The following is a 19,484-nucleotide window of genomic DNA, read 5'->3' as shown; positions in this document are numbered from 1 at the left end:
ACTCATTAAAGGTCTGGTCTTTCAGCCAATGACGACTCAGGTTACAACTGTTCAGCCAATGACAGGTCAGCTTTCTACCGTTATAAAACCGCAAGTATCGATTATTCTCGGATATGCAATCGAAAGAGAATTAGCGAAAAGTCACGGAGGCTGGAAATCCAATACTGTCGCAGAAGGTTATATTCTGTTACTATAATAATAATTAGCGTTAATTGTAAATAATATTCAAATAAATTCAATTTGTCATCTCGTTTTTCAATGTCTAATTTAATTTTAATGTTATCTCTGTAGGTTCTTATGGCCTAGCAAGGTCAATGTGAACATCTGCTCCTCGGAAAAAATCAATACTTTCGAGTCTGCGCACATCTCACAACATACGGGACATTGGCCAAGGTCAGATACAAAGAAAATTAATAATATCAAGTTAGAAATATGGTCGATCATAAAAAGTCGTATGAAACTCGCCTATAATGGTAATTAAGAAGCTCGTATGAAAATTATGAAACTCGCTTGCGCTCGTTTCATAAATATCCATACTCGCTTCTTAATTACCTTCATTATAGGCTCGTTGCATAATGTACTATTTTTTAATCGTAAACAAATTTTTTTCATATAGCAGAAGGACAGTGTTTTACACATACCAAATTTCATTATTGTACAAGATAAAGTAATGGAGGAAAAAAATGTTGAATATTTCCAAAAATTTTACTGCTGTAAGCTGTACCTAACCCCTTAATAGTGAATGGATATCGAGTATAACATTACGAGTAAGCTAATAGTAGACGTTTGTGTAACCTTGAAAACTGGGATAGGACAGAATTATACGTTTCATAAAACAGTGACAGCTTCCAGATATTAAGAGAAGGGCTCCGTAATGCTGATAAAGATGGCAAATGGCGGATTACATCGAATAGAACATCAGAATTCATGGAGCACCGTTAAATAGAAATGAGATGGCAGTAATTCAGGGGATACATTACAGGGGATAAAACTCGTATATACAGTAGAGGGAGAAATAGAATTAGGTGTTACTTGATATCATAAGTGAACTTACTGCGAGATATCTTTGTGCGTGCAAACACCCTTCCGTCAGCGAGGGGCTACTCTGGGAAAATCAAACAAAAGCGAATCGCACTGCGAGGCTCAACTTTATCGCCGTGTTTATACGGCACGAGTTACTGGGGCCCATTGTGCCGTGGTGGAGTTCCATTCAGCGAAAATAAACCCTTCAAATGTTCGGAGGGTGGGGTGGAAGGGGTGGCACATCCCTCCAGAGTCGTGAGTTTTGTTAAAATCCTGTAAAAAGAGAGAGGGACACGATTCGAGGAGGCTTTGGGGAAATAAATATTCTGAAACTGGTTCAGATGTGCTGTTGGGAAAGAATAAAGGATAAGGTTTTATTTTCTCACTTAAGACGTAGAGGGAAAGTACGACAGATACTAATAAAAGCGATTTTTAAATCTTGATTTTTGTATAAATTTTCAGGATTAGTGAATTTTAAATATGTAAAATTTGCCGTAAGGTCCCTGAGCCAAATAACGCCATGTATACCTTTAACGCCACCCTATTAAAATTTGTTAACGACACAAGTTTTCGGTAGTGCACTACTGTAGCCTGCATTCGCTTGCCATGTAGTGATGAAATGAGTTACTAGCTGTCCGCTGACATTTACGAGTGACATTATATTCCATCATTTTCTTGTTGTGTGTTGATAGTGAACGGCTGTTCTTATATCATGGTAAGAGGCAATATTTTATTTTGTGTGTTGAGCAAGTAATAACTATATTAAAATATATATTTCCGTGATCCTTAAGCATTCTTCTATGTATAGAAAGTATTTGCTATCTATATAATTTGAAAATGTTAGAGAAACAGACATGTCATGTTATCAAGTACTCAGTAGCGCTTTAACGCCATGTGGCGTTAAAGGTCTACAGACAACATTTTAGGTTATGTTAGTACTAAGGCTGACAGTACAGCATCAGTGTGAAAACATCAGGAAAGTCACTAAACTTTGAACTTACAAATGTTCAGAATGTGCAGTGATGATATTGTTCAAATGCTTATCGAACTCTTATTTTTTTTTATTTTACATAACTTAATTTTTTTTTTTTTATTTATTGGAAAACATTCATATTAAACTAAGGTAAATGCTTTTGTGTTTAATAACTTTCTACTGTGTCACATTCTCTTTTTTTTTTTTAAAGTAAGGAGTCACTGGAAAACATATTTTCCTAATCCATCTGGTGTTTCAGTTTCAGATCAAAATCTTTCATTAGTAGGCCTATTGAGTGATTTTGTATCTTTTATTAACAGAAACTCAAATTTAGTCGCTTAGTTCAATTTGTGTTTCTTAGGAAAAATAATTCATTAATAATTATGAGTGTATAGGTTACTAAAAAATAAGTGGCGTTAATTGAACAACCTGTACCTAATAACGCCAGTTTACAAAGTTTTCCTATTTGAGTTCTAATTCTTGTTCGGTATATAATATATCCATTTTCATTGTGTTATTTTGTAAAGACAAGATTACAGTTTCTATTTCATAATTTTCGTGTTTGTACATAACTTAATTCCAGAGCAAAAGTGACAAGTGTTAAGGTGGCGTTATTTGGTACCTGTACCTTATAGCTTCGTTATTTCTGAAATTTGTTGCATTGAAGGAATTCCAATCCGTTAACTGAGTCCTTGGAGTATTGTGGATTTGAGGGGGTACATATACCTTCCAGGGTGAAAATAGTTTTTTTTTTTTTTTTTTTTTTTTCATTTTTCTCATAATAATTAATATGAACTCTTACCTATATATCTATGAAATAAATCTTAACCTCCCGAGTCCTGAGAGGATAGTATACTATACCATACTTCATACATACAGTAATTATGATATATATGATATAATTTGTATGTGTAGAGACTCGAAGTATAGTATAATATACCTGCATTTGTGTCCTAACTGTAATCTGCAGAATTTTTTCTCATTTCAGTGACTTTTTTTAAGCATTTATAAAACAGTTATATTACCGGTTCTTCTATATGGTTGTGAAACTTGGACTCTCACTTTGAGAGAGGAACAGAGATTAAGGGTCTTTGAGAATAAGGTGCTTAGGAAAATAAATATATGGGGCTAAGAGGGATGAAGTTACAGCATAATGGAGAAAGTTACATAACGTAGAACTCCACGCATTGTATTCTTCACCTGACATTATTAGGAACATTAAATCCAGATGTTTGAGATGGGCAGGGCATGTAGCACGTATGGGCGAATCCAGAAATGCATATAGAGTGTTAGTTGGGAGGCCTGAGGGAAAAAGACCTTTGGGGATGCCGAGACATAGATGGGAGGATAATATTAAAATGGATTTGAGGGAGGTGGGTTATGATGATAGAGACTGGATTAATCTTGCACAAGATAGGGACCGATGGCGGGCTTATGTGAGGGCGGCAATGAACCTTCGTGTTCCTTAAAAGCCACATGTAAGTAAGTAAGAATTATATTGAACTTTACAAATAAAATAACAAATATCTCAGGACTCAGGAGGGTATAGTATACCATACTTCATAGCCTACATACAGTAATTATGATATGATTTGTATCTGCAGAGACCCGAGGTATAGTATTATATACTTGCATTTTTGTCCTAACTATAACCTGCAGAATTTTTCATGTCAGTGACTTTTTTTAAAGGGTAGAATTATACTGAACTTTAAAAATAAAACAACAAATGTCTCGAGACTCAGGAGGTTATGGCGTGTATAAAATTGACCAGGTTACGCATTTAAAAAGTTCTCTCATACAAACACAATACCAGGCAGCAATCTGTATCACTCATTTTGCCACACAAACACTTTCGAGAATAAAGAAAAGAATGAATTTTTAATTTTTCTTTTAGTAATTTAATGTAAAGCTTTAACTTTATATCTGCGAAAGAAATTTTAAGATATCTGTAAAGTTGATCAAGTTCTGCATTAAAGTGTCCTCCCGTGCAAAAACAATACCAGCCAGTAATATATAATTTTGTTGCTCATTTTCTCAAAACTGCGTTTTTCAAACCTGATTGAATCTTATCTTCAACAATTTTGTTTAGATAATTTCGTGCAATTTTATTGCTCATTTTTCTCATTGAAGTTTTATAGTTTATAGTGACAGTGCAAAGTATTTGAAAATTGAAATGTTTTAGAAGTTTTAGTGAATTCAGGGTAGAATCAGTGAAATGTGTCGTAGTTCCAGTGCAGTGAGTGAGGTGACAGCGAAATGAGTGTAATGTGGAAAGGTACTTGTGCAGATATGAACATATACTCTTGGGTTTTAGTTCTAACTTAGGGTTAAGATACAAATTATATTTACTTTAAATGTTATTTTAAGTGATCGTGCTTCATTTAATTTAGGATGCTCATTATTATTGTTATAATTATTATTATTAGTAGTAGTAGTAGTAGTAGTAGTAGTAGTAGTAGTAGTAGTAGTAGTAGTAGTAGTAGTGGTGGTAGTGGTAGTGGTAGTAGCAGCAGCAGCAGTTTTATTAGTTGCGTTTATTATTGTCATAATTGTGTGTAATTAGTTACCACTGCTACCGGGTATATACCCATTTGCATGCATACATACATACATACATACATACATACATACATACATACATACATACATACATACAGTGAACCTCGTTTTAACCACGATAACGCTGTTTAGTTCTTTTAAACATTCTGATTATTGTATTGTGTCTGTGTTCTGTGAAGAATTTTAGATAAGGGCGCAAATAGACATAGTCGCTGACGCGCCCTTTTTAAACCCCACTAACTACATACATACATACATACATACATACATACATACATACATACATACATACATACATACAGTGAACCTCGCTTTAACCACGATAACGCTGTTTAGTTCTTTTAAACATTCTGATTATTGTATTGTGTCTGTGTTCTGTGAAGAATTTTAGATAAGGGCGCAAATAGACATAGTCGCTGACGCGCCCTTTTTAAACCCCACCAACTACATACATACATACATACATACATACATATATATACATACAGTGAACCTCGTTTTAACCACGATAACGCTGTTTAGTTCTTTTAAACATTCTGATTATTGTATTCTGTCTGTGTTCTGTGAAGAATTTTAGATAAGGGCGCAAATAGACATAGTCGCTGACGCGCCCTTTTTAAACCCCACTAACTACATACACACATACATACATACATACAGTGAACCTCGTTGTAACCACGATAACGCTGTTTAGTTCTTTTAAACATTCTGATTATTGTATTGTGTCTGTGTTCTGTGAAGAATTTTAGATAAGGGCGCAAATAGACATAGTCGCTGACGCGCCCTTTTTAAACCCCACTAACTACATACATACATACATACATACATGCATGCATGCATGCATACATACATACATACATACATACATACATACATACATGCATACATACAGTGAACCTCGTTTTAACCACGATAACGCTGTTTAGTTCTTTTAAACATTCTGATTATTGTATTGTGTCTGTGTTCTGTGAAGAATTTTAGATAAGGGCGCAAATAGACATAGTCGCTGACGCGCCCTTTTTAAACCCCACTAACTACATACATACATACATACATACATACATACAGTGAACCTCGTTTTAACCACGATAACGCTGTTTAGTTCTTTTAAACATTCTGATTATTGTATTGTGTCTGTGTTCTGTGAAGAATTTTAGATAAGGGCGCAAATAGACATAGTCGCTGACGCGCCCTTTTTAAACCCCACTAACTACATACATACATACATATGTACATACATACATACATACATACATACATACATACATACATACATACATACATACATACATACATACATACATACATACATACATACATACATACATACATACATACATACATACATACATACATACATACATACATACATACATACATACATACATACATACATACATACGTCTCGGCCTTCCCAAAAGTCTTTTTCCTTCAGTTTCTCCAACTAACTTCCTATACGCATTTCTGGATTCACCCATCCGTGCTACATATCCTGCCTATCTCAAACGTCTAGATTTGAGCCGTTCAGAGCAGAAGTGGTGTAAGTCAAAATTGGGTAATGAGGTTTAAAGTACAAATTCTGTAAAATACAGCAATTAATATGTCCTTCGTGAGGTCCACTGACTACTGATAGTTTAAATAAATTGAATATTAATTGCTACTTTGCGCTGTATTTTACAGAATGTTTACTTTAATCCTCATTACTCATTTTTGACTTACACCACTCTACTCTGAACGGCTCATTTAATGTTCCTAATTATGTCAGGTGAAGAATATAATGCGTGCAGTTCTCCGTTATGTAACTTTCTCCATTCTCCTGCGACTTCATCCCTCTTAGCCTCAAATATTTTCCTAAGCACTTATTCCCGAGTGTTATTTCTACTCTAAATTCAAACTTGCTTGTGTGGAAAAAAGTTCTAGCAGTTCTGAAGCTGTCTAAACTACTTAATAACATGATACTCTTTTGAAAATCTGCCAGAGTGCAATTCTATCCACTACATAACTCAAAAGGTCTAGCTAGGGATCGAACTGTGAACACTTTCGGTGAGAAACCGTCAGCTGACTAAGCTATTGCTAATCCGAAGCGATGTGTGACGTGACAGTAACAAAAATAGATGCACCAGGTGATGCAGAGGACCCTGGACCCCGACGCGCGTACAAATAATTGAAGGCGCGGAGTTTCCGTGATCGATACGAACACACAGGTCTGCACGCCGGACACGGATCAGTTGATGAAACCACCGCGTACCGCAAATCATAGCCACGCTGCGTCGTTACCATGGCAATGCACTTTTAACAGCCCGTCTCCTTATTGTGTCGGAACGACGGCTTTTACTGACGTGTAATGCTGGTAAACAAAAAGAAAACGTTGCCAGTAATGCTTTTGTGCGAGATCGTGCGTATTTGCTTGGTTTCCGCACAAAACCAATCCGCGGAAAGTCTAAAATTCCACATGCAGTATTCCCAACCTAACACACATAACAATTTCCCTCTTCTTACCACTTAAGTGACATATCGATTTTACTGCTTTAGGCTTTTAACATCTTATTTTTAGAGACGTTCAATATAGTAATAATTATAAATTGGAAACTAACCACTGCAATTTCACCTGAATTGCACTGTTAATTATTGTTTTTAAATATTTGCAAAAATTAAGTAAACTCTACAACTCCACTAAAGTTACTGCATTCGTGATGCAAGTAACATTAAGGAAGCCGTGAAAAAATCAACAAGATTCCAGACTCATCATAGACTGGGGGAAAAAAAGACAGACGTATATCACGGCTTGCTGGAGTATAGTAAACACAGAAAACATTTTAAAGCAACAATGTTGAAGATAGATATTTTTGTTTTGCAAATTTGCCGTCATTGAACAGAAACCAAGATGGAGATTTCATTGCAACTAATTAGAAAATCCTCTTTCAGGTATGTAATAAACGATCTTCGCACAAAATAATGTACGATACACGAGCGGTATGTTTTCTTTCAATTCTCGGAAATTAAAAAATCTCAACTACGTTTCGCTTTTTCAAACTTTTCCTGGAACATGAAAACTTCCACATACCGCTCTTGTAACGCATATTACTATTTACATTGTGTCGAAATCGGTTACTATGGCAATCCTTTCCTCCAGTCCCTCAAAATAAAAATTTATCTCTAGTAATCTCAGACCTCGAGTGACATTTATTAGGACTATTTCGAGAATAAAATAAAAATGTAAATAATATATCCTTAAAATTTGATTACAAAACGTTAATAATTGTATATTTACGAATTCTTAACCTATTCAGACATTGTGAAGTTGAAATAGATGAATATCGATTACTGCAATCAAGAAATTCAATGTTATTATTCAGTAATGCCAATTGCGAAAAGCGAAATAGAGATTTAACAATGTTAATTACATGTACAGCACTTTTCTCTTATTATTATAACATAAATACAATTTCATTATCTGCTGAAATCATAATTTAGTTTAAAATGTTAATTACAGTAACCTGATTAATACATTAATTAAATGAAGAAATGTTGAAAACGCAGTTAACAAATCTGAATGAAGGAGTGTAATTTTCTTCAGATAGCCTACAATGGACATGGAATTAGAACATGAAGATGTAGATGTGGAAGTAGAATTTCGTACTTTGTTTAGTACTTCATCGTTACATTGCACATTACACCGGGAACTAAGAACTATGTAATATGTGTGGAGACAGCTATATCTCACTGTAGTGTGTAACAGGACTAAAGCTGCATCTACACAGTTCAATTTTGCATGCGCGTATACATGCAATATGGGAAGAATATTGAAATAATCAAGTTTAAAACGTACGTTCAATCCTATATCATATTTTCATATATGATCAAGGGTTCAATTAAGATTCATGAAGATTTTGTGTCTACATTGTGCGCCGTTTTAATTAAACGTCATCTTCACTGCGTAAATATGTTAATATTAAATATCAATCTTTCATTCATTGCTTGAATGCGTAAAGTTGAGAGAAACGTTTAATCGTGTAGATGCATCTTAATGGATTCATGCTCATCGATTTAAGAGGAAACATTTGGCAACAGCAAGTAAAACAAAAGAACGATCATGCGATAAATTGATAGCTATAAATCTAGCTGCAGAAATTATCGCGATGTTTGACTGTGATCGGTTGGAATTCAAAATTTAATTACACTTCATTGGTCGAAAATGGAATTCATTGGTCGAAAATGGAATGGCGCCATATAAACGAAATAGTCTATGGTAATCTCGCTGGAGGTTTTAATTCAAGTAGAGAAAATCAAAACTCAAGTGGGATTTAGAAGAAAGTACATGCAGATTAGAAGAAATAAAGTACTCTGATACAATGAAATACTAATTGACTTACTGACATTCTATTTCATTAATGTTAACTTCACCAAAACGTTTGAAGGGGGCCGTCATTTTCAGTTGATTGTCTGTGCCGTAAACAAATGACGATCCCAAAGTATGTTTTATAGTAGACTACCTACTGTAAAGAATTTATAGTTTGAAATGTTGGCAAACAAAGAAAGAAATGGTAGGAAGGTTATAAAACAGAAGAAAGTATATAAAGATTAGAAGAAATAAAGTAGACTACTCTAATACAATAAAATATATATTAATTGAGTTACTGAAAGTCTATTTCACTAATGTTAGCTTCACCAAACGTTTGAACGGAGCCTTGTTTTTTACCGGTGTCCATTTGTTCAATGAAACGTACAGCAGAGTCCGTATAGGTCAGTTCCTGTCGGATGCTTTTCTAATTCACTCCGGGCTAAAGCAAGGAGATGCACTATCACCTTTACTTTTTAACCTCGCTCAAGAGTATGCCACTAGGTAAGTCCGGGATAACAGAGAGGGTTTCGAATTGAACGGGCTACATCAGCTGCTTGTGTATGCGGTTGACGTGCATAATATGTTAGGAAAAAATGCAAAAACTATTAGGGAAAACACGGGAATTTTACTTGAAGCAAGTAAAGAGATAGGTTTGGAAATACATCATCAAAATACAAAATATATTGTTATGTCTTATGGCCATAATATTGTACGAAATGGAAATATAAAAATTGCAAATTTATCCTTTGAAGAGGTGGAAAAATTCAAATATCTTGGAGCAACAGTAACAAATATAAATGAATTGGGAGGAAATTAAACGCAGAATAAATATGCGAAATGTCTGTTATTAATCGGTTGAGAAGCTTTTGTCATCCAGTCTGCTGTCAAAAAATCTGAAAGTTAGAATTTATAAAACGGTTATATTACCGGTTGTTCTGTATGGTTGTGAAACTTGGACTCTCACTTTGAGAGAGGAACAGAGATTAAGGGTGTTTGAGAATAAGGTTCTTAGGAAAATATTTGGTTCTAAAGGGATGAAGTTACAGGAGAATGGAGAAAGTTACACAACGCAGAACTGCACGCATTGTATTCTTCACCTGACATAATTAGAAACATTAAGTCCAGACATTTGAGATGGGCAGTGCATGTAACACGTACGGGTGAATCCAGAAATGCATGTAGAATGTTAGTTGGGAGGCCGGAGGGAAAAAGACCTTTGGGGAGACCGAGACGTAGATGGGAGGATAATATAAAATGAATTGAGGGAGGTAGGATATGAAGTTAGAGATTGGATTAATCTTGCTCAGGATAGGGACCGATGCGATGGCGGGCTTATGTGAGGGCGGCATTGAAACTCCGGGTTCTTTAAAACATAAGTAGGCCTAAGTAAGTGAGTAGGAATGATAAAACTGAGTAAAATCAATAAGCGTAAAATATTTAATACAGGGTTAATGTTGAGGGAAATTTAAAATTAGGTGTATCAGCTATAAGGTACTATATAATTATAATACTTAGCAAAATCAGAAATCTGAACATAATTGCTTAATGTGATGAAAATTTTCAGGAAAATTTATAATTATAAAACTTAACAAAACCAATAACCTCAAGAATTGCTTAATAAAGTGAAATGTTTAATTATGAGTATTTTTATAATACTTGGTAAAATCAATAAGGTAAAAAGCTGCTTAAAATGTATTTTTAAACTTATATATATATTTTAATCGCGCTTTTAATTTTCTAAAACAGAATAAATGTCAATTAATTCGTATCCCTAAGCACATTTTTAACCACGCATGAATACCTGTGTACTCAGTGTGTTGAAAGGGAAGGAGAATAAAATTATGTTTAGACAGGCTTGAGTTAGTTTGCCCCTTGGGTTGGACTTGGATTATGCACTACAGAAATGCCGCAACCGAGTTAGATTGTTTACAAAATAATGTTGAGACCGACAGTTTATCCTGTGAACCGTACCAAGCTGATTGGTACTCGAAGCTTTTCATGAAATACCATAACGTAATTCCGGTAAGGTTTGAACTATACTTATATAGCTTTAAAATATTTTACGTGAACAATAGTGTAACATTTTTATACTGTTTTGTGTTTCAGTGCCCACCCAACAAAGAGAAGAGTAGTGAGAAAACTTCTCCAAGAGGGACGATTGGAGATCATGACTGGAGGGTGGGTCATGACGGATGAAGCCACCACCCACATCTATGGCATGCTGGACCAACTGATAGAGGGTGAGTATCCATGATAATTAAATCAATGTTAGTAAAATGAGTACAGAGCGTCCGCCAGTAAACAGGTTTCGCTCAGATAAATGCCGCATACCTTTTTCTGTCATAAATCGAACGCGACTGCCGAGGAAATAGTGCGTAAATTTCCCCTTGATCTAGCGTGATCAGGTTTTATGTTGGACAGTATGGACAGGCTTAAGGGACGTCATGTTTAGAGCATTAACATACAGCTGACTTCCATTCAGTGCAGTTCAGTTTATTTCGTGGCAATGCTGTGCATTTCAGGCGCTATGTTCTGTCCAAGTTTGTAGAATATGACGAAGTTCGATATTCGCCGATGTTCGCTCTGCAGAAGGAGACCTGTCGTGTATGTTCCACCTTGTTATAAAAATATCCTTGGTCTTCCACTCCCACCCCTTCATGTTTTAACCGCTTAAGAATTTTAGCACAGATCTTGCGAATAGTTTTTCATATGAAATAAGACGAAGTTTTTAAAGCTTTGATTGCCCCTCTCATGTTCGAACATTGTAGAACACTACTAGACACTAGAACAACGAATCTTCTTTTGTGATACATATATTAAGAAGAAATGACACAAAATGTGTTGTGCAATATTTCTTACCTCCAGAAGCCAGAGGAAAGTCCAAAAATCTCCATTTGGAGATGTGATGAGATGTATGTTCCACTTTGTTTTTATGGCTATTCCTTTGAATATCGAAATATATACGCTACTATCCACTCCTGCAATTCGGGAGGAACAACATCAAAACAAACATAAAATACTGTATATACAGGTTGGCTCAGGAGGAATGTAAAATATTTAAGGATAATGTAGTTTGGGTTAACCTACGTAGATTTAACCTGATATACCTATGTTCGAAATCTAACGGTTGGAGAGAATAAAGAGGAGAAATACTGGAACGTCTTTCTGTTCCGTGTACTATACCTGACGTGTTATCCAGATATTTTGCACACGGCAGCATCTGAGCACCGCAACTTCAGCACAACACACACAACTGAGAAATTTAATTCGTGCATTCGCATAGTGAATATGCAGACATGCTTTTTGTTTATGGATTTTGTGATGGCAATGCATTGGCTCCTGTTGGATACAGACGAACTTTTCCTAATCTAGCTGTGTGATTTCCCGTGTTTTCCGGATGTTATCTCAAAAAAGCTACCAAGTGTTTCATTGTTGAATTGCAGTAGACACTAGAACAGCGAATCTTTATTTATGATACGTATATTACGTAGAATTGGTACAAAATGTGTTGTGCCATATATCTTACACCAGAAGCCATAAGGAACAAAGTAAAAAAACTCCATTTGGAGATATGATGAGATGAATTTTACACTTTGCTTTATGACTTAAAATCTTTGAATATGGACACAATTATCCACCGCTGAAATTCGGGAGGTATGGTATCAAAACAAGCATGAAATACTAGAGTATACATATGAATCACCCATAACCTGAAAATCCATATTTTGGCGCTTACTTTCTTTTGTCTTCTGACACAAGAGATCTACAGAAATATTCTGGCTTTAAACTAACATATGATTCATCCATCCAAAATGTGGGAAACCAGCTTATATTTAAATTTTAGAAAAGTCGCATAAGATACGTTCCAGCAGAAGGAAACCTCAGTAATATAGACTATTGGCTAGAACAGAGTCTCAGAAATTGGTAAGAAAGTTATCTCAGCACGAAGATTTGTCCAGGAGGAGCTTGGATAGCGACGAAATTGCTAGAACTAAAGCCTTATCTTTCATAATACTATGATGTACCGAAGTACATATGTAGTTCAATGCAATAATTCTCTTTTCCATATGATGAAGAATCGGCAGAACGGAGAAAAATTCTCTCCGGCACCGGGACTCCAATCCAGGTTTCCAGCTTTACGTGCTGGCGCTTTATCCACTAAGCCACACCGGATTCAAATTCCGATGCCGGATTGAATCCCTCTCATTTTTAAGCTCTACATACTAGGTTCCCCTTTCTTGGCCTACTCTCGTGTACCGTGTCACAGTATGTGTGTCAGACACAATGTCCAACCATAAGTACAGAGGTGCACTCATTACGAGTGACTAAATGGTCGGGGTCCGACGGAACATGACGTCGTCTTGAATTACAAAATTATTAATTACTCTTTATCATATTACTATGATGTACCGAAGTACATAAGTTGAATGCAACGGACCATGTAGTACCTAGGATTCAATTCTGTTGATAGAGGCAAAATCAGGGTGTGTATAGAAATTTTTTCAAAAATTGTGTAATGTTCATTAGAGAGGATGGTCCACAGTTCCAACACTTATTATAAGGTAAGCCAATAAGTTACATTCTGTAATGTAATGCAATAAATAACAATATTTTATTACCGAAAACAGTCGTTTTATCACCGCTAAACTACCAGATTAAATAAGTAAACTATAATAATAATAATAATAATAATAATAATAATAATAATATTATTATTATTATTATTTATTATTATTATTATTATTATTATTATTATTTTAGTTCACTTATTTAATCTGGTAGTTTAGCGGTGATAAAACGACTTACATACATACTTACTTACTTACTTACTTACTTACTTACTTATTTACTTACTTATTGGCTTTTAAGGAACCCGGAGGTCCATTGCCGCCCTCACATAAGCCCGCCATTGATCCCTATCCTGAACAAGATTAATCCAGTCTCTACCATCATATCCCACCTCCCTCAAATCCATTTTAATATTATCTTCCGATCTACGTCTCGGCCTCCCCAAAGGTCTTTTTCCCGCCGGCCTCCCAACTAACACTCTATATGCATTTCTGGATTCGCCCATACGTGCTACATGCCCTGCCCATCTCAAGCGTCTGGATTTAATGTTCCTAATTATGTCAGGTGAAGAATACAATGCGTGCAGCTCTGCGTTGTGTAACTTTCTCCATTCTCCTGTAACTTCATCTCTCTTAGTCCCAAATATTTTCCTAAGAACCTTATTCTCAAACATCCTTAATCTCTGTTCCTCTCTCAAAGTGAGAGTCCAAGCTTCACAACCATTATTATTATTATTATTATTATTATTATTATTATTATTATTATTGGCGGCCGGGTAGCTCAGTTGGTAGAGCAGCTGGCTACGGACTGGAAGGTCCGGGGTTCGATCCCAGGTAGTGATAGGATTTTTTCTCGTTGCTAAACTTTCAGAACGTCCCCGAGTTTCACTCATCCTCCTATAAAATTTCGTACCAGGTCTTTCCCGGGGGTAAAAGACGGTCTGAGCGTGGTGCCGACCACACCACCTCATTCTAGTACCGAAGTGATGGAAAGCATGGGGCTCTACCTCCATGCCCCCCAATTGCCTTCATGGCATGTTACGAGGACACCTTTACCTTTTATTATTATTTTCTTCTCTTCCACTCAACCCGGGGATAAAAAATAAATACATGATAATATAATGTTAATACCTGAGACAAAATCGAAACAGAGAAATATGGATAAGCCAGAAATTATTGAACTTAAATACTCACTTAAGCTAGATGACAAATTGAATTACATGATTACCTTATAAAATAGTTATAATAATTGTGAATTCTAATATATAACCTGGGACGCTGTGCGTTCTAAAATAAGATGTTTCACTTTGGACCTGAAAGCGTTTAAGATCGGACAGCCCGTAACATCTGTAGGTAATGAATTCCAAGAACGGATAGTGTCTATTGTAAAAGACGAAGAATACGCGGAAGTTCTGTGGAGAGGGACTGACAATAGAGTGTGGTGTTGTGATCGGATATACAGAGTATGATGTGTGGATAAATTATGAAATGGTGATGAAAGGTATTCAGGGGTTGAAATATGCAAAATCTGATAGAGAAGAGAGAGGCAATGAATGCAAACTGCGCAAAGCAGGAATTCCAGGCAAGAGGAGAGAGTAATAAGATCAAAGTATATAAGAATTGTATGTAAATTACATATATTCGACGATTGTGACACATGGAATGCTTTGTAATACCAGCAATCAATGTGGCAGTAGTAACGCAAGGACTGAAAAGTTGTTTGGAATCAATAGCATCGAAACATACAATACATTCAGATCGGAAATAACTATAACACGAACATCAAACGTAATCACCAGAACTTCTGCTGTATTGAACTAGAAACGCAGTTGAACGCTTCAACGTTGGTTAAAGAAGAGAAGTGACTGAAAAATGATACTGTAATAATAGCAAGAGAAAGTATTGCTGCAGAATATCAAGTTTTCGATTTTCACCTAAATGCTCATTTCGATCATCTGCGATACCGAGAAATGTTCATCAATTTCTATAACTTGTACAGTTTTTCTATGAATTTCATTAGGGAGACTGCACTAACCTTGAGTATTAAACATTTTGACACACATTATGCATAGATGTGTTTTAATAATTAAGCGAGTTCCTACTATATAATGTGTAAAGTATCAACCAATGTGTCGACCTGGTTGACAAGTTGGTATAACGCTGGCCTTCTATTCTCAAGGTTGCGGGTTCGATCCCGGGCCAGGTCGATGGCATTTAAGTGTGCTTAAATGCGACAGGCTCATGTCAGTAGATTTACTGGCATGTAAAAGAACTCCTGCGGGACAAAATTCCGGCACATCCGGCGACGCTGATATAACCTCTGAAGTTGAGAGCGTCGTTAAATAAAACATAACATTTAACATCAACCAATGTAATATATTGTAGACCTACGTTCATTTATTCATATTTAAATAGGCCTATGCTTTAACAAATGCAACTTTTGATGACCTTCGAAATTCTACATATGCTCAGCTTAGAAATGTATGCAAAAACAAATCTATCCATTCGAGAAAAATGAAGTCGTTCTTATCATTTTCGTTAATTCTTCAGCTTGTAGAATTTTCCTCTGAATTTCATTATCAAAATTGTACTAAGCATTGAGCCGTGTATGCCGGCTCAGTCAGCGAGGTAGGTTCACATTCATCAGCGTCATCTTTTCATCAGAATGGTTACAGGCATATCCTTTCTTTCCGCTACATCACAGCAGCACGGGTACATAAGTAAGCGAGGAAAGGGGAAACCTATTCTTGCTGGATGAGTAACTCTTACGTCATACTCACTCGGAAGGGAGACGCGTACCTGGGAGGTTGACTTGACTTATGCTAGGGAAGTTACCTATGTAAAATTGCCGTGTTTTCCCTAATTGTTTGTGGATTTTCTCCTAACATATTCACGTCAACCGCATAGACAAGCAGCTGATGTAACCCATTCACTTTCAAAACTTATCTGTTATGCTGGACTTTCCTAATGGCATATTCTAGAGCAAAGTTAAAAAGTAAAGGTGGTAGTGCATCTCCTTGCTTTAGCCCGCAGTGAATTGGAAACGCATCAGATAGAAACTGGCTTATACGGACTGTGCTGTAGGCTTACGTTTCACTGACAAGCAAACATTCTGATGGAAGTGGATAAAAAAAGTTATTTTTTCTTCCATCATGTCAATAATGTCAAAGAAGTGCGATATACAAATTTTGGCCACTCGACCCCAATTACGAGACCGTCCAGAAAGTGATTCTCCCTCGGTCCGTTTACAGAAAAAAGCACAATTACATAGAAAGATTTATTGAAACAGATACAGCAATTGTTGCGCTATTTGTCAACATATCCCCCACTGGAATTGAAACATTTGTCATACCATGGAATCAAGTTTTGTATCCTTGTGTCGTAGAAGTCAGACGCCTGGGATCGGAACCAGCGTTTGACAGCTGTCTGCACCTCTCTGTCGATCCCATGATATGGCAAATGTCTCAGTTCCGGTGGGGAATATATCGAAAAATACACTATCTACCAAAAAGTAATTGGGTACTGTTTTTGCCCCTTTGTAACCTCGTGGTACCACCTCTTGTTCCTATAACAGCAGCCACCCTGTCAGGCATGCTCTTTACTAGTTTGTATAGGATATCCACTGGAATGCGTCGCCATTCCTCTTGCAACATGGCACTCAGTTGGACAATGGAATTTGGCCCCATGTTTCGGCGGCTACTATGCAGTGGTATGCAGACAATAATGTTCACCGGTTGGACTGGCCTGCACAGAGTCCTGATCTCATTCCCATTGAGCACCTTAGGGACGAATTGGACCGGCGATTGAGGTCTCGGGAGATGCGGCCAACTTCCGTTGTCCAACTGAGTGCCATGTTGCAAGAGGAATGGCAACGCATTCCAGTGGATATTCTACACAAACTAGTGGATAGCATGCCTGACAGGGTGGATGTTATTATAGCTACAAGAGGTGGTACCACGAGTTTCTAAACAGGCAAAAACAGTGTCCAATTACTTTTTGGTAGATAGTGTAGCTCAACAGTTGCTGTATCTGTACCAATAATTGTTTTCAATGAAATTGTGATTTCTTTCTGTTAAGGCTCCTTACTTACTTACTGGCTTTCAAGGAACCCGGAGATTCAATGCCGCCCTCACATAAGCTCGCCATAGGTCCCTATCCTGAGCAAGATTAATCCAGTTTCTATCATCATATCCCGCCTCCCTCAAATCCATTTTAATATTATCCTCCCATCTACATCTCGGCCTCCCCAAAGGTCTTTTTCCCTCCGGCCTCCCAACTAACAGTCTTCATGCATTTCTGGATGCCCATACATGCTACATGCCCTGCCCATCTCAAACGTCTGGATTTAATGTTCCTAATTATGTCAGGTGAAGAATACCAATGCGTGCCGTTCTGCGTTGTGTAACTCTCTCCATTCTCCTGTAACTTCATCCCTTTTAGCCCCAAATATTAACGGGTCCTGGCGAACTTATTTTTTTACGGCCCTCGTGATTGCTGTCGAGTGGCCAAAATGTGTATAAGCACTTCTTCTGACATTATTAATATGATGAAATAAAAAAAAATTAACTCTTTTATCTGCCCCATCGAATGTTTGTTTGTAAGACACGTTTACTTAATAGCAGTAGTAGTAGTAGTAGTAGTAGTAGTAGTAGTAATAGTAGTAGTAGTATTAGTGCTTACTTACTTACTGCTTGGTTTTAAGGAACCCGGAGGTTCATTGTCGCCCTCACACAAGCCCGCCATTGGTCCCTATCCTGAGCAAGATTGATCCAGTAATAATAATAATAATAATAATAATAGCCACTCAGTATAGACCTGAACACTGTGCACAACCTTTTGTCCCACGTCAGACAGTTGATTGGTCTCTACTTCCCCCGAGACCTTAAACCTCAAAACACTCTTACCCCCTTCCAAAAGTTCCCAATTCATGCAATTCCCCCTAACCACACACACACGGCCCAAGCCCCGAGTCCCAACCCCATAAACCACGTCCCTTCACGTCCACCCCCATGCATCCTATTAACGTTCACATACGGAATGCGATACTGTGGAAACTGAAACCGTAGTGCGGTGCTATTAATACTGTATGGGCAGGGCGTATGCAACATAAAACTAATGAATATTTACAAAACCAAATATATTTTCGTAAAACATTGTTCCATATATCTGTTTTGTTCTTAAGTGGTTTCGATTCCAAGCAAGCGCGTGCAGTTAAAACAAATTACGCTTACGAGACAGAACAGAAATGATTATAAAGTACGATTTTAATAAATAATGTACAGTAGGTTTTATGTAGGTACTCTACCAGTATAGCAAGTCTTATGTCAACTTCAGCAGTGGCACAATTTCGTAACCTAGCGACCGTATATCAAATAATATACAGGGTGATTCTGTGACTTTGTTACAGATTTTCGGGAGCGATAGAGGTCATCAATATGAACAACCCATGGAACATTCCGTTCTTAGTTACTAGCCTAAATATGAGGCGTTCAGAGCTAAAGTGGATCAAGTCCATGAGACGTAGTTTTGAGATAATAGGACTTAAAGTTAATTTGCTCTAGTACAGGCCTGCACAAGGTTTGCGCTCTCCGAGCCGGCTCACAGCTCATGAGCGGAATGCAGATATTAACTGCGTTCTGTATAAGGGTGAACTGGAAGAAGGGGTAATCTTGTACAAAATATACACAAAAGGAAATACTATTACGAGTGTTTATGAAATGAATTCCCGTTCATTGTTTGCAAAACTATCTTGGACTATTATTAATTAATAAAGAAATATTTATTTTACAGAAATAATAGAAATTCTATAGCCACTTAAATGTACAATATCATTTTGTTATTTTTTTTATTTATCAGTTCATCAAAACGAGGTTTTATGCTGTTGGCAGCTGAAAGGAACAGTAGCCTACTGATCGTAATGCAACATCAGTTACAGATGTTCGATGTCTGCCTTTATTAAAGTTGATTATAGAAAACAGTTGCTCACAAATATAAATGTTGAGCCAAACATAGCAATCAT

The 19,484-nt window shown here is 36.6% G+C and overlaps 1 protein-coding gene across 3 annotated transcripts in view; it reads left to right on the top strand.

Annotated features, from left to right (window-relative positions):
* Positions 1–19,484, top strand: part of alpha-Man-IIb (alpha-Mannosidase class II b) — a 1,305,824-nt gene that overhangs the window by 1,177,696 nt on the left and 108,644 nt on the right. For all 3 annotated transcript variants that reach the window (XM_069835935.1, XM_069835933.1, XM_069835936.1), the window contains one exon: positions 11,004–11,137. In XM_069835935.1, the coding sequence (XP_069692036.1) occupies positions 11,004–11,137 (134 nt within the window). The remainder of the gene's footprint in view (positions 1–11,003; positions 11,138–19,484) is intronic.

The sequence above is a fragment of the Periplaneta americana genome, chromosome 9 (assembly GCF_040183065.1).
Source record: "Periplaneta americana isolate PAMFEO1 chromosome 9, P.americana_PAMFEO1_priV1, whole genome shotgun sequence".
NCBI lineage: Eukaryota > Metazoa > Arthropoda > Insecta > Blattodea > Blattidae > Periplaneta > Periplaneta americana.
The sequence above is the reverse complement of the archived record's forward strand: the minus strand, read 5'-3'. Positions and strand labels throughout refer to the sequence as shown.